Source organism: Ptychodera flava, chromosome 2 (genome assembly GCF_041260155.1).
Source record: "Ptychodera flava strain L36383 chromosome 2, AS_Pfla_20210202, whole genome shotgun sequence".
In the NCBI taxonomy this organism is placed as follows: Eukaryota; Metazoa; Hemichordata; class Enteropneusta; family Ptychoderidae; genus Ptychodera; species Ptychodera flava.
In genome coordinates this window covers 42,332,688-42,356,041 of record NC_091929.1, presented here as the reverse complement: position 1 = coordinate 42,356,041, position 23,354 = coordinate 42,332,688, and the positions used below count along the sequence as shown (strand labels likewise).

Here is a 23,354-nt window from a genome sequence, read left to right as displayed (position 1 = left end):
AATGCATACAGGTGGTGTTGGTAGGATGAGTACTAGGTATTTCCATATGCTGTAAGAAGAACGCCCAGATGCTACAGTTCATAGAATAATGAAAATCTTGAACAAGTTGTCAGGGGTAACACTTGCATCTTTAGCATGGTGAAGATATTATTTTCAAGTTTAAGAAAATCATGCATTTCATCTGTACAGTCCCGGCAATATTAAACTCAAAGAGGTTAGGTCACTAACATCAATACTGTGTGCACGCAGTCTAACTGTAGATGGAATTTAAAGATAAATTCATTCAAAAGTTGCAAATATTTATTTACAGTTCTGTAACTATAAAGGTTCAAAACTCTAACACCATTTAGGAATGATGTCTGCATACAGTTACAGGTTTTCAATACAAAGCTGTAGTGCCATTTTCCTCCAAACTCTAACATTGTCAGTACTGTGTGCACTTATGGGTAAATTGTACCCGCGTTTGTTACAGCCAGCTTTCACACACAAAACAGTAAAGTTCAATGTTGAAGCCCTCCTCAGAGAATGAGACACAATCCTTGACAGAAATGTTCAAGGATTTGAAAGTGGCTGAGTGATTGACAACGCCAGACGACGAAAACACAATGTGTATGTCATCACTTTCAAGATGGATGTATCTGCTGTGAATCATCAATGGCTTTCTGATGGGATCTTTTAGCCTAAGCTAAAACACATGTACCCATATCACATGTTACCTACCCCACAATACTGCAGCTTGATACAGTCAGTCATTGTGATCAACTGTGAATGCTACTGGAGCTGTCAAATGTTACTCAAACTGCCAAGTTTAAAGGGGCAGTTCTCAATCCCTGGTTCTCGCATTAGTGGTTGTTGACATTGACTGTTTATGTGATTTAGTCCTTTGTTCTCCTTTGAAAGTGGTGCACAGTTAGTCAATTTTTGTTTTCCTTTGAAAGTTGTGCACAGTTAGTCAATTTTTGTTTTCCTTTGAAAGTTGTGCACAGTTAGTCAATTTGCTCAGAGATAGAGCTGATAAAGAACCTGCCTCTTTAAGTCTAAAATCTGTCGTGTTGATTTGGATCTCTCTTTGAGGTTTAGAAAGCCTAAAAACCAGTGAGTTGCTAGGGTAACCTAGGTGTTTCTGCCCAACGTGTCTGTCAATCTACTAGTATGCCCCTCTCTTGAAAACATATCCAACTCTACCGACTAATCTAGAATCTAAACCATCTTGTGGTACTTATGTTTTTTAGGTATTGTAAAAAGGTACAAAAATATCGACTGAATTATCAGCTATTTTCCAGTGAAAGCAGTATGGACTGAAACAAAATAAAAGAGAGAGAGTTTACCTTGTTTATTTTAGTCTACCACCATCACCAAAATCATAGCAATTTCCTTCTGCCAACCAACGCCTCACTGCTTATTAATGTCATAATTTTGATGATTGCAATTCTATTTCATTGATTATCAACAACTAACTGAATAAATTAAACTTCATTGATAAGCATTATGTGGTTCGTTATTTACAAAACATCGTATTTTTGATCTTTCATTAAAGATTAAAATGATATCATTTACATTTCAGAATTGTTCATTCACAATTTTATATCAATATCACTTTTCTTTGAAGTCTACAGTGTTTGATAGAATTTTTTCTGATACCTTCAACTTATATCTGTGTGGCAGTTTGATTTGACCCACTATGGTCTTTGCTTGTCATCGTGATACAACAGATGTATCCATTTGTAAAAACAGATGTCAATGCTTCCGTATTTTATGATACAAAGTTGTTTCTGTAAACACTAGTAAATGTTTTTACAATCTTTGTCATTTGGAAGGTTTAATTTTTGTAGTTTGGGAAAATTAACCTGTTCACCCTCCATTCCCTGTAGAAAGGTCCAGTCTCACCATTAATAACAATGGGTTTGGACCAAACCATTGTGGTGAGAGGGTTAAATCCTTCCCCTATTGTTTTCGACAGGAGGCTTGACCCATCTTGAGGTAAATAGTGTGAAAAGTTATAAAGAAACATTCGGAAACAGAGACTATGGTACATGTTGGCCCAAGTATATATTGCGAATGGATCTTTGATAATTATTTTGAAATTGAACAGCCTTATGAGTTCTACTGAGGGTGAAAACAATGACTTCAAGACTTTAGTCTTTCAACACAAAACTATTGTTTAACCCTCTCTTCTGCTACTGATTTAATCTGATCTTGAAGTACTAGTTTACGGCACAGTTGGGACTTGTTGACAGAGATATAGGGGAGGTTTGCTCACCTAAGATTTGTCCATCTTGTTCTCGAGTCAGTACTGTACATGTATGTTTGTTGGGTATATTTGTAGGTTCATATTGCTCAATACAATGTGGGTGTAATAATGGATGTTGATGATGGCCAGGCTATAGTGCAATATTCTCAAATATCCACCCACTTTCTCCCCCAGGGCTGTACAGTTTATCTACAACCTACTTTTTTTGAACTTCGCCGAATTGAGAGTTTTAACTACATACACATCCTGCTCCTATAAGAGAACTTGTGTGTTTGAGACAGTCATCTGTTTGAAATTTAATCAACACAACACTCATGCTTTCCAAACAACACAAAACTGTTCCAAATTTCAATTTACACGAACATCGATCATGAGATAAGATTGTTACAAACAAACAGCAGACTTTGGGTCTGTGAGTCCACAAGCACTGTCTAAAAGTCACGGTGAAATGAGCAATTTTTTTTTATTCTTGCTAACCCACCCACTGACCAACTGCCCAGCAAACTGATGGCAATGACCAGGCTACAAAATGTCTAGGTCAGCAAACAGGATGCTTCAAGTCCCAACCAAAATTTGGGAAATCGATTTTGCAGCTGTTGCATAAACAAATGAATCGAAACTCTGACGCCTTGATGCCGTATTTCTGTCAACAACGGAAGACGGCAGACACACCACATGATACCTAAATATTCCATTACTGAGTGCCTGTAGGTTGATAACTTGTAAGTGTAACTAAATAAATATAAACAAAACACTATACGCTGGACAAGTTGAAAATTTCCTGCTGTTGGGCCTTAAAGTTAATGCATCTGACTTCCGACAGACAGTGTTTTCCAAGTTCTTGAAGGCTACTGGGAGTTCTGAAAACTATATGTCTCCCTAAGGACCAGTAACCATGGCCTGCAGCAAGGCTAGTAACCATGACAACACCATGAGAAAAAGTGTTACACTTGCAAGAAAGTCACACACTATGAGCTGTAGGACTCAGCTTGTAAAACTCACTTGCTAGCTGGTTGCACTTCACCATAAATTTTCAACAAATCTCTATTTATCTGCTAAAACTACAAAATGTTTACTTATCTGCTGAAACTAGGGAAGTGTTTATTTAAAAGTCATGCCCGCAGATTGTGCCCCATAGATGTCAACACTTAACGCTGGACTCTGATAACAGAAGATAATTTATGACATTGGTTTATAAATCGAGATTCATGGTACAGTGACTCCTGGAATTACTTCCACATTTGTAGTCTTGAAAATGAAAGTCTGCCTGTCAGATAATGTGTGCACTGAACCTTGATGGATTCTAATTCACACCATCCAGATCTCTAGTACAACCTTAGTTTTGAAAATGTGAGTAGGAATAATTGCTGTTCTTGAAATCAACAGGGATGATTAAGACCGTGGTACACAGCAGTTTATAACTTTCTTTCATGGGAAAATGAAATTTTAGACAGGGGTCAGAACGAAGGAACTTGAAAGAATGTACAATGTACATAGACCATATATCCAAGATCATAGATTGTTTTTATCTTTTAATAAGTTTTACAGGGATCTAATAGATCCTTGTATAAGGTGTTCTTTCAAAAACAACTTAACTTGGATTTATTGCTAAATAAAAAATCTTTTGAATACTTAAAAGTGCATGAAATTTGTGATCTCCGAAATGTGGCATCTGAACAGCTGTTGAACGATATCTCACATGTCTGAGATCAAATATTATATAGGAACTGAAACAAAGTATAAAAGTTCTCTGACACTTTTACAGTTTCCGTAACAGCTTTTGGCTGGGACCAAAAAAGGTACTTATTTTGTAATTTATAGGAAAGCTAGTCCATGTTTTTCATAATCCCACTACCAGCTGAAACCCCTTCCACTGAGGTTGACCATACAACTACAGGTCATGGCTGTATGTCATTGCTTTAAGCAGTAACAAATGTGGTTACACTGACTTCACAGATCAATTTCCCGCCAATGGGATTAACCACTTTTTGAACAACCTTGCCAAAAATTTGTCACAGGCAGTAGTCATTTTGGACCAAAAAGACAATTAACAACATCATAAGTGCCTGGAACATGAAATTTTCTTCAATATACTGTCATAAATTTGTCTGTTTAGTGTTCAGTGTAGTGTCCTTGACTTGCCATCCTGGATTACAAACAGTTTAAGCTTCTACATTATCCCTACGGCTGAAGATAATATACTGGCAAATTTGCAATGTTTCGTTCTGTTTTTGAGGACATGAATCACAATGAACATCAAGTAACCATATCTTCAACAAATGGTTTAAGGCAGTATGTGCTTCAAAATTAAAAGACAAAACTTTTGCTCAAATTTTCCTACAGTAAACTTTCAACCATTATTAGTCTTTCAAAATTAATAATAATGAAATCAGGGTCACCATGCAAATTTTGGTACCAGAGAAACAAATTACCCAATATTTACCGATATTTCAGTGAAATTCAAAATGGCTGCCATTCCTTTGTTATCTCTCTATGGGGCAAAAATAAAATCCCAATTTTCACAAAACTACGCCGCTGAAGCTTCAAAATGAGCTTCCACAAGTGGTAGGTCAAAAGAGCATTGTACAAACAAAACTACAAGCATCAACCCATACAGAATGCGTATATTTCAATACACCTTCGTACACGTGGGTTTGTTTGTACTACAATAGCATTGTTGGGTGTATTGAGTACGTATACCACACTTCATCCTTTTGATTCTGGAGTAGAATCGTTAAGTTGTCAACAATGAGCATCACACATTTACAGACAGTCTTGATAAGTTGACCACTATAGGCATTTCAATGGTGATTCTTGTAGAAGAAAAAGAAATTCTATTTTATAAACAGAACAAAAACACTCAAAAATACATCAAACATTAAAGCCCAGGAAGCTTTAAGAAATGTTTGATAAATTGTAAATTCTTGGCAGCACCCTCCAACACAGACACACCCATCACATTGTACTTCGATCCAAATTGTCCATAAAAACAATAGGGTTGTTCTAAACCTGCATGGTGCTAGGGTTAATGAATGGCAGAGAACACCCTAATGCTTGGTGAAGTGTGTGCAGGGTTTGAAATTGCCGAGATCAGTAAGTTCAGTACACCAATCTAATAAGAGTCTACCTCATTACCTGAATGAGATTGTTCGAGGTCACCAGAGGTCACGGTTTTGAGAAAAATAATTTCTCCTTAAGGGACCGTCTCGGATTGTCGCAGAAGTTCAAGAAAACGAAATTTCTTCGTTTAGATCAAACCCCCTCCCCCCTCCCCCTAAACGAAACTTCAAAAGTGCGAAATGTTCATGTCTGCCTGAGAGTACAATGTTGCATTTTGCTATAGCTACTAAAGACGTATTCCCCTTGCCACATTACAGTTAAAGTACTCGATCAGATTTGAGTACTAACAGGGCATTTTACCGCATAAAAGTTTCATTTTATTTTACTTTCCCTTTTGAATCTCTTGTGCTGTTCTTTGTCTTTGTGAACACGCAATTTGTACTTGGTAGGGGCGGTAAATAAGCGAGTAACTTTGACAAGGGGGCCCAGGCATGTTCAATCATATTAAAACGACTATGATCAGGGGCATTACAAGTGAGAATAAAGACATCTAGTGGTTAGAGCAGACGCTTATAAATAGCACATTTAAAAAAAATGATACTTTTGTCTTTGTATAATTTGATGAATGAAAGGTTTACGATACAATGTTACTATCGGTAAATTGTGTTTGTGGCACAAACGAGATGGAAACAGTTACAAATTTGTTGGCACGAGTGTGCAGTTTTTCTTTAATTAAAAATAAACACACGAAAACTTGTGATCACAAAATAAAAGTGCGAAAGTGAAGTTCACTAATTGAATGGAGGTCAAACCCCCTCCCCCCCTAAACGAATGAATTTCGCTTTTTGAACTTCTGCGACAATCTGAGACGGATAATTTCTCCTTAAATTAAAACGATAGAAAGCAACCCAACCCAAACAAATTAGTCACTGCTTTTGGTGTGCAAGCCTAAAATTAAATCCTACCCTTGGAATCAGGTTACTTAATTGTTTGACTGGAATAATCTGGGAGGTAACAGTTTGGCCACGAAACATCAGAATTGTGTGAACAGTTGAACGTTTCAATCTTCTATAAATAGCCCAGGAAAAGAGACGGCATAGTTCAAACAGCCTGGAAGAAACTGAACAGACCACGGCAGTGTTTCTGGTTCTGGTCTGTTATGCATCCTAGCTGTTAAGTGTGTCGGACTCTCCTGAACACAAAACTTTACTCAAGCCGTGTCAAGTTTTTCTGCCCCTTATCTCCTAATGTCAAGAGGGCACTTGATAATCTCCAATTCTCACTTAGTTATTGATGAAGTGACGACAACCTGGAAGAGGTCCCAGAAATATCTGATAGTCTGGAAACAAAAAGTGCTTTTGTCCGCCACTCTGAGACCCTACACTCTACCCACCTATTTTAAGTGCACATGGAGGTGTAATCTTATCACAACTATACAGATGAACTGTTCCATTACAGACAGATAGGGGTGACTGCATCATAACAAAACTTACAACCTGATGATGAATACAATGTTTAAATGGACAGACCACAAAAGCATACTATAAAAGCAGCATTTTGTAAGTGCAAGACCTTTTTAAAGTGTTTCCGCTCACTACATTATGTTAGAAATCTAAACCTGTCGCCCAGAAGATCAATTGACCAAAGACTTGCGCTAACAAATTCAAGGAAACAGATGCTTGACTATAATTTCCATTTCGAAACTTTTATATTCATATTTTTTGGGACTTCAATAGACAAAATTAAACAAGTCAAAACATATTTTACTAAACAAACAGAAAACTTTTTTTTTAGAATATATACATGATCACTTACAGAAAAATATTCTATGAATACAGGGAAAGCAAGATTTTTAAAACTTCACTTTCTAACTTTGAACGATGTGTAACATAAAATTTTTCTGCAAATCACAACAGTATAAAACTCAAAATGTACAGTGACTCTGATCAATTGCTAGTCAAGGTACTGATCAGGTTTAGTGGAGGGCGTTCTTACGTGCAACAGTAAGCGTATTTTCTTGATACACACGTTTCTGAAGCTTAGCGTATTTACTCAACGTCACTTCAACAAACTTTCTCACCCTTGAATTCCCAAATAAATGATCATTAAATGCAGACCTACTGGGTCAGATGATCGAAATAGAAAAAGCGCTGGCTGCGTCACAGTTTCTGTTCAGCTATTTTTGTGATTACCATGGAAACAGACCAGCTGTTGTTTACGTTGTGGTTTCATAGAATGTCACCCAGACTGCATGTCAATCAATCGGTGTCTTATCAATTCACACATGAGGGTAAAATCAACATACTAATAAATTATGTGCAATCAGCTTATCAGAAGGGAAACTTATTATACAGCGTCAGTTGCCATAACTTTTAATGCTCTGCTATTTCCAATCACTTTGGTTCAGAGATACAATTTCTTGTTCTTTTCTAATGTGCTACTACCAAAATCATGTTGGTACAACCTGTATACGATTCACGCAGAATGTTACCAAATTGACAGAAGTTTAGTCCAGATTAGCCTTCATTTCATAACAACATTGCATATCATGAACAATATGTTGTGCTGGCAAGGTTAAAACTATATCAACATACTCACAGGAAAAAAGAAGACATTTTCCGAAACAAAAATAATGTAAATATCGCTGAAAGTTATTGCTGCCATGGTATTTACTATTTCATTCACACACCACTGTCATCTACGCGCTTGTCGACTGAATCTGAATAAAAAATATTGCAACAATTTATATGTCTGCTTCCGTTACCCGACATCTTTGAATTCCTTTGGCAAAACTACCGATATCCTATCCAGAACAAGATGAGAGAGAGTTCCTTCAAGTTAATTGGATTTATCTCCCTGGGTCAGAGAGCCCCCATTATTGCATGACCAGTATCACAGGTTTGTTTGGATTTCATCAAAATGGCCAACCATATTGCTTTTAGGGAGAACCATTTGATTTCTGGGGGGGGTATGGAGGAAGAGGGTATGGGAGCAAATTTTTTTTTCCTGTCAGAGTGACAGCAATTTTTTTTTTCTACTGTCAGACCTGCATCAATTTTTTTTTTTCGAATGGAGTAGCAGTGCAATTTTTTTTTTAAAGTTTGTAATGCGTTGTATATAAGGGAGCCGTCATTGAGCGTTATTTACAGCCTGAAACTCCGAAATTTCAATTGACCCCCCCCCCTTCGCCAACCATGATGAATTTGAGTAACCTCCATCTCTAACTCTGAAATTTTGACAGATCCTCCCACTTAGAAAAGGTGAACACATCAAATGAAATTCAAAGTCACAATAAAATAAAGATATAAAAGATCACGCAGTATCTAACCATATAGTATATTGTTTAATTTGGATGGATATTATGACAGGGTTTTCACTAGGATATCTGACCAGGCAGAATTTGAAAGTACAGGTGGAGAACATGAGAGAGACTTAGGGGGAAAGTGTCACAGGGGCTTTCCCCTATCTTGCATGGAAATTTTTAAGATATTGATGTGTGCAATGGTGCAGTCTGAGAGGTGTTTTTAATTTTTTTACTAAGTGAAACTGTTAGAATACCCCAAGGGGAGAGCGCGCGAGAGGGGATTCCCCCTCTCGTATTGGAAATTTTGAGAATTGATGTGTTTAATGGTGCAATCTGAGAGGAGTTTCAGTTTATTTTGCACTCGGTAAAACTGTTTGAAAATGACATTGAACACTGATATTTTTTACATTTTTGCATGATCAGTTTTTGAGTCACAATATTCAACAACCAAACAATGACAATACAATTTGTGAAAAACAGTTCTGTTTGCCAGAGACTGAAGACAAATGAATATACAGGAACGGAAAATCTGTGACCTTCTTGTGTCATTTCTGCAGCTGCCAGCTTCTAATGAAAAGCCTGGATATGGTATGTTTGCGATCCAGTGTTTGTGGTCAGAAAAACAAGGCTCACACATTGTATTTCATTATATTTGTTGTTCCTCAATTTTTCATTGTCAAGGTACATCTTTCTAACAAATTTATATTGAGAAAATAATATATTGGTTTTAACACTAGTTTATTGACTCCTGTCTTGTGTTTTAAATTTTCACAATTTACAGAAGTCAAATAGTCCCCTTTAGATAGTGCCTATGCCATTGAGATATTGCAACAGAAATCCTGAAACATGATTTCTTAGGTCAGAAAAGGGAAGGAAAACATTGAGTGTACTGAGGTGTAAAGTAGACCTATGTAGTGCATGCTTATATCATAAGTGCTGGGAAAAGAAACATAAGAATTGCTTGTGGTAAAACATTTGCGCCGCCTATGGCGGCGCGCTGGCAAAGAATACATGAGAATAAGGTTTCCTAATTTTGCTTATTTCTGGTGCATTGTGACAATTTTTTTTTTCTCTTCTGTCTGTTCTGACAATTTTTTTTTCTCAGGCCATGACAGGATCAATTTTTTTTTTCTTCTCTCTCACCTGGTGACAAATTTTTTTTTCTCAAAATCCTCCATATCCCCCCCAGAAATCAAATGGTTCTCCCCTTAACGATCTGAAGATGTGTTTTGTTGGCTGATAATGTCACTGTAAATGTGAAAGCTTTTGAGAATTGAAGAATCACCCTGGTAAACACAGAGGACCTTTTGGTTAAGTTCTGGTATGTTTTCATGAGTACAAGATGACGTCTGCAGACTACATCATTACGAGTGCTGAATACCACAAACTGCACGCTCTATCTGAAAAAGTATGTGGCTGAAGTCAGCTGACCGCTTTCGGCCAAAGACCTTGAAATATGCAGCAAACTAGCTTTAAAGTGTATCACTGTTGGGTGTAGGAGGATAAATTGGCAAAACAGCATGGTAGGGTATCTGTTTGTTCAAGCCATAATCATTTCCCGCCAAAATTTGGTTGCAAGATTTTCTGTATATTTTCCCCGCCTTTCAATATAACTTGTCACAGAGGCTCAACTTTATTCCATCGCTGATATCTCGCATTGGACTTTCACTGATATTTCTTGAAAATTTGATCTGGTCAATCCTCACAAATGAGGAAACTTTTTTTCAAAGCACCTTGAAAGCTTTAATCGAACTATAAAAGTAGTGGTTAAAATTAATTTTTTTTCCTGAATACATTTCAAATAACATTACATTATCTGTAAAAATGTCTGGAATTCCTTGCAGTGATATAATTCAACACTCTGATATGACAGTGTACCGGTACAATACTTTTCAACCGGATACATTGTAATTTTTACTTCCTTTTTTCAATTTCCAAGATTTAAGGGTTTTTATCGGAAATGTCAAGTTTCTATTAACAATATGCAACAGTTTCTCTATCTCTGATCTGTCCAGGCAACACTTCCTGTCTGCATGAAATGCAAATTGTAATTTAATATCAATTATAATTCATATTTACTGACAACCCCTGGAAGGATATTGACCGGCTATCCCGCCATGTCACTATTATCTACTGGTACCCGGTACAGTTTTCCGTTATTCAACATTGATAGGAACGTTAATGTGGATGCCAAAACTTTCTTGTTCAATCTTTAATATTTCGGGTTCTGAAGTAAGCTCATTTAAATCTGCAAACCATTATCAATATCTAGGCAACAACATCCTTATTGTGCACAATTATTTTCATTGGCATAACCACTATATGTCTTATTCAGGGGACAAATTACTGTGATCTTGAATTCTTTTAATGTTGTACCTAAATCAAATCTGTTGACTGTTACTGTTAACCATGAGACACAAGCCAAAAAATTGATAATATCTGGTCAAGTGGTGAACATTCGATCAGTGTAATTGAGGATATCAATGGCATTTATTTTATGGTGAACTGCACCACGGTACAACAATTAGCTATCGCAGTATTTTAAAAACAGAAAGAAAATAACAGCTAGGTAATTTTCCATCAAAATGTGACAAGAACTGAAAATTTGAAAATCACAATAATACTTTTCTTGAGGAAGCCATTATGGTAAAGAAACTTTGCTGGTACTATAAATAAATCCATAAAATATTTGAGATGGCTTTAGGGACTACTCCAGTATGCCGGAATAGGACGTTTTTCTCGTCTTGCTATGGTCTAAAACCATGGATGGATGTGTGTAATACATGTGAAACCCTTTAACAGTAACATACCTCACATCAAGGTCCTCCAAAGTTTACACAGAACATATGATCTGAAGAGAGGGTCATTTTACAAACTTCAAGTTCAAATTAAGTTCACCGGACTTTTGCCAAACAGATGCTCTGTTCTGTTAAAGTCACATCTTTGACGACAAAACGACTAGTGGTATTTTAAAGAAAAAGTCAAAGAATGTTTACAGATTGTAAGAAAATTTTCATGCCTTGTAAAATCATTCAATCTCGACATTTCATCTGCTTTCCATGTTACCACTGGACAAGCTAAACGGCTTCTTGTAGTACTTGGTCATAGCAAAAAATTGCAAAAACTTATCAATACTCACATTTAAATCTTTGATGCTCCAAATCACTTTTGTCAAAAATTAGCAGGGTGTTGTCTAAAAAATCCAGGTTCGAGTTACATTTGGTGTCCAGAATTCAGCTACTTTTACAAGGCAAAACTTATCCAGCTTCCAGTGGATGAACTTGGAAGACTACTGTGTTGAATCAGTGAGTTTTGAGACTCCTTAAGTGAGCGGTTGTTTGCTGAGCAGACTACAAGCGGCCAGTTTTCACAAAGTACCGGTACTTTTCAATAAAAGCAGATTTTTTCATTAGGATTAACATTTGTGAAGTTATTTTGGATCAAAAATATGTACCACTACACTACTTAAACACAGCACTTGTTGAAATATTGTTACAGGTTATAAATTTGCCAATACTTAGCTTTAATCACAATTATGAGAAGAGTTTATTTTGGAGTTCTGCCAGGCTGTCTGCAGTTTGTGGTGTCAATTTCATTGGTGTTGGAAGTGGCTATTTAAATAGGGGGGTGTTCCTTTGCCAAGCTGAGTACTTCTAATGGTCAAATACCAAAACTTTTGGTGAAGAAAGACATGTTTTCTAAAGAAAATAATTATTTCAAATTTTTGACAACAATTCCTTTATACAAGGATGCATAATCTCTTCATGGGCAACACAGCCACCTTGCAGAAACCCCCTCATCTGCTAAACCTGCAACACACTTACACAAATGGTATGTGCCAATCCATATATGGCGATTCTTATCAAGAAATATGGTTTAAAATATCTTCCGAACAGGAATGTATCGGTTTTACTTTATCCAACTGTTGTATAAATGGAGAAGATTCTCTATCTGCCAGAGCAGGAGCAAAATTCCATGATTAAAATTGTATTTGTCTGGCACCAAATTTACATATCTCTCAAACACAGGAAGAGCAAATAATTGATTTCAAGCGATGTTTGCTCCCTAGGTTTTAATAATACAATGAATAAATGTATATCCTTTAGAAAGTTCATCAAACTTTCTCTTGGTAAGTTTACTGTCAGAATGTGTTGGATTCTTTTTGAAATTCTTTTAGTAAAAATATTAAAGGCAACCAATTTGTTTTGATTATTCTTCAAAAAATTTCTGTCACAGTATAAATGAGTCAGTTCAGCAGTTCAACCGAGAACTCCAAAGTAAAATTGCTATTTAGTTCAATTTAAATGTGAATTTATCAAAATTGATTTATGGCATTAAATAGTCACAGGCAAAAATAGATATGAAATTTTATTTTTATGAGACATACAAAACCATTATATGCTGTAGGTCCTAAACCACAAAACATTTCGGAAATATTTGTCAGATTTTGACATATATCGTATGCTGACATTATCATTTCATGAAACTTGAACTGCAGTGAAATATAATAACGAACTTCTGCTCATACATCAAAATTTGCTTCACTTTATCACCACATCTACCAATTTATATTCCGAAATATTTTAAAGTTCATGGTAGGAATGAAATGCAGAATATTATGTTAGTAAAAGTACACTGCTAAAGATTTAAAATTAAATTTGTACATTTGATATTGTCACTGAAGATACTAAACTTGATTTATAATATTGAGTTTCAGAAATCCAAAGGCACATGTTCCATGCAAATGTTTATCCTGATATGAAAAGTACATCAGCACACTAAAAATAGACAGACTATGTGAGAGATTATGTAAATGAGTCTGGATCTTGAGGTCATGGAATTCTTGGCTCAAGTCAATCGGCCCAGTTCATTTGATAATATGTCCTTCTCATGCACACATGCCAAACTTGTATCCACGATTAAAAATTGTATCAGAGATTTTTCCCACTACACTTTGTAATCCATTCTTCTAAAGCACACACATACTAAAATTGTATCAGTGATTGAAACAGACTGGTTTGTTGTTGATTCTTCATGCAAAAATACAAATTGACTACCTCATCAAAACTACATATTGGATAGCTTTTCTATAGAATAGACACTATTGTAAGTAACTTTTGCAAAGTTTAATGAAATACCAGTTACTGAATGTCTAAATATGGGCCACTGATTTAAAAGTTGATGGGGTGGTTGCTCCTTTTCTGCAGAAGAGGAGAGGGTTAAGGGGTCAAACCTCAATGTCTTTTCCCTACAACAAACTAACGCGAAGAATAGTGCCATATATTATAAAATAAATTTTGTCACAAGTTCATTTGGAGGGAAGATCAAAGGAAAAGGAAAATCAAGGAATTATGTTTCACAGACATCACCTTGTACAATTGATGACCCCATGCCAGATAAAGTAATATGTGAGATGATAACCAACATTCCAGATGTTCTGCTGGCTTTACCAATACGGCATACTGAGGACAACCATTCACATTGAATAGCAAATTTCAAAAATCAAAGAATTCAAATGAATTTGATACAAAATTTCATTGTTCAGTATACCAGTAGTTCAATCTGACTACATAAAACATTAGCTGTTACAGATGGATTGACGCTTGGAACCGACTTAAGATTTGTGTAACTAAGGCAACCATGACTACCATGGCAACCAGATTTTGCTGTCAGCCAATCAGAGCAAAAGTACCGGTAGCACAAATAATACTGCCATGGCACCGACATAACTTTCCCCGGGTATGGTTTTTGCAAAATGGTTTCTAAAGTATTATAAAACATTTTCCATCAATGAATATGATCGATGTGTTTGCAAAACAAAATCATTCCGCGTAGCAGCCCCCCTGATGCCAGCATACCTACGACTCAAACGAAAATACCTTACATGACAGTCGGACATCACAGACGTCAGTCGTCTCTTTAAGTTGTTACAATTCCACAGGGAACTTTACTCTGATGATGACTATAGCGGTAGAAATACTTCCACAGTCGGGGAATTCGCATCAAAGTAATTTCTATTTCAGGACCCACTGCAGCTCTTGTGGATATCACTGGTGCACTAGAAACTTGGCTAACTTTGTGCAGACACATAAAATATTTGGATACCGTGTCCATTTTATCAACAGGGTGAACTCTGTACAATAATTATAGGTCAAGAAACGGATGGACATTTCAAGTCATAGCACACCCCTGGATAGCAAAAGTTGATAGTCTCTCTTATTTTCCCCTGTAGTGCAAGCTGATGATGGAGCGTGAGGATTATCAGTTGTCATGGTAACCAACAAGTGGTACTGATCATCATCCTCCTAAGTATAAAAGGTATAATGCCATTCTTTCCCTCAAAAGCACTGAAAAAAATCTTTATTTGATTTATCCTAGGAATGACTGCTTGTCATATCATGATTATGATCATCATTATCATATGTGTCATCTCACCATCTTCATGATCATCAACTTTTTATCATCATCATCATCATCATCATCATCATCATCATCATCATCATCATCGCTTATCTTCAACATAAAAATCAATGTCACTCTCCACTGAATACAATCCTCTAACACAGGAAAAGCTTCATCAATGAAAGTCATGCTATTCAAACAATTTATCAGTCAGTTTATGAAAATGTCGAAAACAAAGCATGTTGAAGTGAAATATGGATGGAGGAAAAAATTGGGTGGCTAACATCGATAAGATATGAACGTGGATGTGATGACTCTCATGGTCAACTTCTGTCCAAAACTTGCATAATAAAATACTGTCATATCATGAATGCACTTGGGAATAGCAACGTGAGAATTTTGATAACAGTACATGGAATTGAAAGATATTAAAGTATCAAAAGTAGTGCAAGTACATGTTCTGATGTGATGTCGTGATACTGAATTTGATGAGGGCTTTCAGAGAGAAAAGTAGACGGTAACACACCGTGATGGATAGAAATTCATACTTGACAACAAAGAGGGCTTTGAGAATTGCAAACCTGTTTTCTGGACGCAATCAACTGGAAATACTTGCTGCTAAAATTAGTAAGCAAAACTAATTGCAGAATTCCGGTCAGTTATCAATCTGCATATGTTAACTGTTCACCAAAGTTAAACAAATTAGCAATTCCAATGATGTACTGGTACTATACTACCATTAATGGACCAGTAAAATAAAATCCTGATTACAGGAAAACTTTATACCTGTTCATTTCACAGACATGAATAATCCCTGCATTAGAGAGTCAAAACGGTTCTCAGATTTCGTAGTGTGTACCGGTACATGATCAGTTCGTGTTCACTCTTAATTTAGAGATGTATTTTGGAGCATTGCGCATGCGCAGTTCTACATTTGCATAAGCGACCCGTTCAACACGAAAATGGATTTTTCTCAGGGTACGCACACCGCACCGGGTGCTTTCGGCTCTTGTGTAAAGGCGATGGAGAGACATATTCGGGTCAAGCTTGGAAGCAGAAACAGTTTGGACTTTCAGTTAACGTCATGGCTACCAGCGAGGGTGGAAAGTTAGGATTTCCGGTAGATTTTATGCAATACTTTCAGCGATCCTCTCAGGGTTTCCGCCATGTTGTTTCTGTCAGAATATCCATGATTTCATTCAGCTATATTCAAATCCATCGTACAGTGTCTTTTTCGGCCGATTTTTTCATCCCACGTGAACAACACTGTCGATGAACAATTGGTGGACACAAAGGCCAGCATTTTATGGCCGTTGCGCCTTGGGGGACATTGGGGGACACTCGGCATTTCCTTACATGCATCGCGGCCTACTTCTATTTTTGGAAATTCCGACGTTTTAGCTTTGTATACGTACCAAGAATATAACGATCTCATGCATGGCGACTTATAGAACAGCCCGCGAAGGAATTCTTTTAGTGAAAAAAATACAGCCTTCAATTGTCCATAGTTTCATCCAAGTGTTCAGCTGCGTCAAGTGGTAGCCCTGCGTACAATAGTGTGTGTTCCCGGCGCTATACGTCCTCCCATCCGTGTAACGCCAGGAACATACAGCGTTGTACGCCAGGGCCGGCTACGTCTAGTGGCAGTATACTAATTGAATCAAGTCATTGGTACGTACCGCACTTTAGATGGGTTCAAACTTAAACTGAGTTCGATGTTAAGTGATAAGAGGGGAAATACACCATTATAAATATTTAGGATTTTGATCTCGTTTGAAAATAAATATTGCATGTATCAGATATTGTAGAGTACAATAACAAATTGTCTTCTGGAGAGTCAAAACATTTTGATGTTAGGGTTGCCAAGCAAAGTTTTTGTTTTTTAGATGATATATGTATGGGGTCACATGGATAAGTAACCTGGCCCTGTGATTAGTCAATTTGGTGATGCATCTTCAAGGTCTGCAGTTTGGGTATTTCTACAAGAGATACCTTGAACTTAGTCAGTATTGTTATTCCAGTAATTTTGTATTGCTTTTCATGACTGAGGATCTGAATTAAAAAAGACACTAAAAAGACACTACTAAATCATATTGCAGTATCTTTATTATATTTCACAACACCATGAACATGTATAACAATATAAGTATTATAATTTTCAAATAAATACTCTTGCAGTAAATAAATGTTTCTCTGTCTTGTTTTTGTAGTACTTTATAGTGCTGCATGGACAGTCCTGTTGAGTAACTAACTATGAGTGATATTCGGCTGACATGTGTCTTTTATATTAACCTTATAAGAACAAATGCTTTCATTGCACTGTGCAAAAATATGACGATAAAAAAATAAGAACAAAACCGAAAGAAAACCCTCAAACTAGGTTTTTGGAGGAAATGGTTTTCCCTAAAACAAGAGCAAAATCAAAACAACCTGAAAATCAGCCTATAAGCTTGACTAGACAAACGTTATAATGCACATGAAGCAAATTTTATTTAGGCAAATTTTATCATCCTGGTGTCGTACATCTGACTAAAATTCCCCTTCAATTGGTTTCCTTCCATTAGTCCAGATCCTCCAACCGCTTCATGGCGAGACTCCTTTGGCGTCGTTGGCGTGTAGCAAAAGACTGAGGGGAAGGGAAATTAAATACAGTTTTAGAAACCTATGTCAGTTATGGAAGCCTAGCCCCCGAGGGTCATTGCGGAAGCTTTAGGTTTTGACGATCACCTGAGACGTACCTCTGCAGACTAGAGTGCAGTCGTCCATCGGAGCATCAACGTACGTTCACCGTGGCGATGGCGGAAGAAGTTTCTACCTCCATGCAGCATCATATTTATTATAAGCCATACACAGCCCCATGGCAATATATTCGAAATGATCAACATTAACAGGCAGGGAGGGACAAACAGTCGACGGTACAATGGCGAAGTTTAACACCAAAAGAAATACAACTGCCGTACAAGTCCGGGCAGCGGGCTCTGCGTCGCAGGGTACCGGCGTTTTGTGGCCCCAACGCCGGTAAAACACACAGCCCTGCCACGCAGGCCTTGCATCGTGCTCCCAGGAAAGTTAAAAATTAAGCGCTGGTTCCACAAATTTATCATGGGATCACTGTAAAGAGGTTTATTAACCGTTGATTCCTGATCAATTGTAACTGTGGACCTGATTCGGCAAGTTTACCGTATACAGCAGAAGCTTCCGAAGGAGTACACACGGTGTAGACAGTCAGGCAGAAAACTTAGCGCGATCCGCGCGATCGGAGCTAGCTCTGACCTCTGACATTTAGGTACGATCAACTTCCTGCTCTACGCACGCGCAGCAAAGGGTCAACGGGTCAAAACGTTACTGCGAGTGCGCATAATACATCTCTAAATTAAGACTGAACACGAACTGATGATGATAGATCAACATTCATTAATATTACTTTTGGAGTTTATGATTAATGTTTTTGTTATTTTGATGAAACTATATTACCAGTGTCTCTTCTGTACATCCTTATTAAAGTTGTAAATCACCTATTCTTATTTCAATTCCTGTTTTCTTTAAATATAATGTCAGAATATATTGGACACGGGTACACTTGTGAACCAATTCCGTATAATATTACAAACTTCATGATGTGTGTAATTTTTGCATTAGAGTCGATCAGTAAACCCTCAAAACTGGTAATTTTAGTCAAGGAGGGCCACAGTACTGCATTCTTAAGAAAATAGTCTAGAAACAAGCTGGTTAATTTGGGGGCTCTGCAAATCCAGACTCTGACCACAATTGACCAGACTAAAACCAAAATTAACTGGAGTCTAACCAAATTTAACCAGACTCTAACCAAAATTAACCAAAATCTAATTCAAGTTAACAAGACTCCAGAATATAAACAGCTATTTTTCAAAGGCTCTGCGAATAGTACTTTTTTCAGCATTCACCTGCACTAGTTGATATTAGAATATTGTGCTGAGAGTCAGAGGAACAGATACTAAGAAGCTGACATTAAAATTGTGGACTTCAATATTTTGTGATCAGATTGGGTCAAAGGTCAGATATCTGGTTTCCTGCAAGGTGCAGTGTTTCATTGTGATATCGTTTACCAATCCTGCGGAGTACAGAATTTCCTTTCCGTGAGGCAGTGAGTAAACTCTGATATACAAAACTGACACAGAATCATTTCCTGTATAAAAAAGTAAGGCAAGTACTCTCTTTCTTCCTGATTTCAACAAAGTTGTTTGCCTGTCTAGTTATTTGCTGAAGAGTATGGACTTATTTATTAAACTGCAAAATATACTATAGACATATGGAGTTAATACACTGGATTCTAAATGGTCTAGTCAAAAGGTTATTTCACTTATCCCATTTTTGCTTATTTGAAAAAAATTTACACACGATAGGGAATTGGAGCTTATCATTCAGATATTTTTTATTTTATTTTCTCAAAAATGTGTTGTTCTGCAGTTCTGTGTAATAGTAAAATATGGAAGCTAGTTTTATTGTGGTATAAATGTTAAATTTGATCTGTATCTGTGCTAACTCATAAGATATTGATGTTTTATTAAGGTCATTTGTTAGAATAACATATGAAAGATGATTTTGTAAATGATAAAATTGGATCTGAGGCTGTTTTTTCTCATAAAGACACAATATGGTTAAAACCTTTAGGTCAATATGACTACCGTAAGTAATCTTGTCTCTGATTGGTTAAATTGATGTGAGGAGAATGTAATATGTGTCCAAATATCCAATAAGAATGTTTGTATTTTTCTCAACAACACAGAAAAAATATTATTTGAGTTTTTTGAAGTGAAATTTCCACAAGCAATTATTGGGTTTGGGTTTTCCAAATTCAGAAAAAGGAACTTCTCCATGGTTGTATAATATGGACCACTTTCAAAGCAAACCTTGAATCAAAGGATTTCACAGCTACAGAAAACCACTGTGTGACTCAGTTATAGCACAGCATAGGAGAAAAGCCTGCCAAGAACCAATGACCCATGACCTATAACCTATGACCTGGATATGAAGACATTTGCTTGAAAGGTCTGACAGATTTCAGTTCATAGGAATCCTCTCCCATGATGCACTGGATATTTTTCTCTCCCATGATGCACTGGATGTCACTAAAAATAATCTTGTTTGTTTGCTGTTATTGTAATCAAGAACCATGGGTGTCACCAACAGAATATGGAACTAGACCCTAAACATACATCTTTGATCAGAAATGTTCTTCATTTCTTTTTAAATGAACTGACATGATACAAATCCAACATGCCTTTACCCCTATCAGATCAGAAGTTTGGTTTAACCCTACTATGTTTGACAGGTGTGGTTGGACAAGTAAATTACAATGTGGGGGTGAAACAGTGCAAGGTTTCTAAATATGTAATTACCTCAATGGTACAATGACAGTCTCTAATCACTCTAACATAGCTGTATTCATAAACTATACCCTGGTTGGTGATTAGAGAATCAAAGGCGGCGTCTTCTAATCCGTTTTACGACTCTCTGCATGATAAACCAATAAAAGCAATAATCTGATTTACATTGACGATAGGAACTTACCACCTGGGTCTCGCTTCGCGGGTTCGACTTGATGCTTTGAACTTTGTCATTGGCTGAAAAACAAACAGAATGACATTAAAAGACTGTGAGTGACGATGCAAAACGGAATGAAATTTCAATATGTGAGCAAGACATACGTAGCATGACAGCTGGAGTCTATCACTGATGGGCTTGTCATCTAGGAATTTGGATCCACTGCGTGAAAATGATAAATAGCTGTCGGCAAGACTTGTCAATTTACCCTGCTAACAATATTCTCATTTCTGAATTATTGTGCTAAATTTGACACGAACCTGGCAAGATGTTGACATGCTTGACTGGAATGAGTCATTTCACAGTATTGGGGAATGACAGGAAGGAGTTACAGAGTTATGCAAAACTGAATGTAAGATGTCCTTCAGAGTTGAAAACAGATAGTGATAAATGTATAGTGTAACAAAAATATGATTTCAAAAAAAAACGTACCCTGTCATTTTAAAAATCAAGAAAAGTAAAAAAGTGACGACAGACAAATCGATTAGTAAATTGATTATTATATCGTAGCTTTGTCAATACCAGTGAATTTTGTGATGTCATACCCTCAGATTATTACTGATAATGGATCCAATATCCAGCATTGTGGCCTCAGATGTTTTCTGCATCTACAAATTCACTTGTATTGCAAAAACTATAAAATAATATCAATAATGTACACCATCCCAGCCCAATATAATGTACTCGGGTTCACCTCGTACATATATTATGTCCTGCAAAGTTTGATTTGTCCATTATGGCAAGCCCAGGAGGGGGTACATTTAACCCTTTCACCACCATGGTTTGTCCCAAATCCATTGTTTTCTATGGTAAAGTTGGACCTGTATACAGGGAACTGGGGGTGAAAGGGTTAAAATCAGTTTACAATGAAATATAAAGCAAAGTGTAATCACAGAAAACATATATGGATTCTACGGGACCTCCAAGAGTAATTCTGTACATACTGGCACAGACCAATAAATAAAATACACACCTGGGATACAAAATATTTCTCATATCAATGTGAACTGATATCTGTCTGTCACTGTAAATTCTTGTCTGTGCTGCCTTATTGTGAAGGTTTCAACACAAGATTGATTAGGAAATCTAACTAAAACTAAAATAGCATGCCATACCAGTAGTTCGGATTTACAATAATTTTTTTCTGATGTCATTTTTTTTCAAAATATGGAGTTCAGTGTTCTATTTTCATTCTAATTTTGTGTCATTTTTTGATAATTACTCTCTTGGTAGTGAAATTTGTCCAAATATACATGACTGACATTGTCTTTGATGAAACAAAAGGGCAAATTGAATGCTCTTGCTCATAGTTCCCTGTTGTTGGGTCCATCCATCCATCTTGTAAGCACTGGGGATGTACCACTGTCTGAGTGTGAAAATGTTGTTTAACCTGTTCACCCTAATTCCATGTGAAGAGGTCCACAATCACCATTGATATGAATGGGTTTTGGCGTAACCATTGTGGTGAATGGGATAAGGCAAACCTTCGATTGGAGCTTAAATATCTGGAGGCCTTCTGTGCTTAACAACCAAGAAATCAAATCAATCTTCAACCACTACTTTATACCGAGTCTTTGTTGCCAGTTTTATAATGTTTGACAAATTCACACTGAGTATACATGAAGTATACTTACTGACAGCCTCGATGACATTGGCTAGAAGGATTCCATCAGCAATATCAATTTGTAGATCACTTATTAGTCTCTTGTATCCGGCCCTTTCCAGGTAGTGATTGGCCCAGTCTGTGTAGATCTGTCAATCAAAACAAGAATTGAAAGTGTACATTACAAAACAACTCCACAATTCAGTGCATTCATTTTAGCCAGTCTGACGACAAACTGAACAATACTGATATTTGCCAGCCTTTTCCTGTTTCATTCAGGATGCTGTAGGAAGGAGAGGTTGTATCCCCTTGCCATTTTTACATTCAGTGTAGGGCATAAGGGGTGTTTGTGTGCTGCAGGCGCAGGGAACTCTGGGTTTTTGTTTGCTTGTTTGTTTGTATGTATGTATATTTGTTTATTTGTTACATACGATTATTTCCACATACAATAAAGAACCAATAGATTTGTATTTGTATTCATGTTTGTCAACAAAGAATGGTGTTTGTTTATTTGTTTTTGTTTGTGTTTTGGTTTACAAGTATAGTCAATAAATAATACCGGTACATATGTGTCCACACTCCTCATGGCAAAGGAGGGGTATGCTTTATTTCATATGTGGGATTGTATTAGAAACTTTTCAAAGTATTGAATATGGATATAATCATATGTAACAAATAAAAAACACGCATAAACAAACAGACAAACGAACAGGGAGCCAGAGTTCCCTGTGGTTTAGGATCATTGAAGGTTTGAATCTTATTACAGTCGCGGCTTATTTGTTGACATTGAATTGGAAACTACCAGTCTCTGCAATCTGCAAGGAAAGTTGATGGCACTCATAACAATTCATCATAATGATATTATCTTGATAAAAGACAACAATGATAATAGACAGATCAGTCTGGAAGAAATGTTACTGGTATATTCAGGAAACCCAGAGCTTCATTCAGCACCACTGTGAAATGATGGAATGCATTCAGCTTTTGATATACAGAGGCAGTGTTTTGTGACAATTTGTAGATAGATACTGTGCAATACAAAATTGAACATGTACCGTACAGTCAGTTGAAGCAGAATATAAGTTTGTTTTCTTATAAAAAGGATGAAAACGTCAGTTTAAAACAGATTCAGACTTGATAGCACTTGCAGA

The 23,354-nt window shown here is 36.6% G+C and overlaps 1 protein-coding gene across 12 annotated transcripts in view; it reads right to left on the bottom strand.

Moving 5' to 3' along the window:
- The window catches only part of LOC139121240 (neuron navigator 2-like), a 303,220-nt gene that overhangs the window by 149,492 nt on the left and 130,374 nt on the right, over positions 1-23,354 (bottom strand). For 11 of the 12 annotated variants that reach the window (XM_070685996.1, XM_070686024.1, XM_070685965.1 and 8 more), the window contains exons 2-3: positions 22,235-22,352; positions 20,568-20,620 (exon numbers count right to left, since the gene is read on the bottom strand). In XM_070685996.1, the coding sequence (XP_070542097.1) occupies positions 20,568-20,620; positions 22,235-22,352 (171 nt within the window). Of the gene's footprint in view, positions 1-11,754; positions 11,907-20,567; positions 20,621-22,234; positions 22,353-23,354 lie in introns of those variants that run through there. The other variant, XM_070686046.1, reaches the window with a different exon arrangement.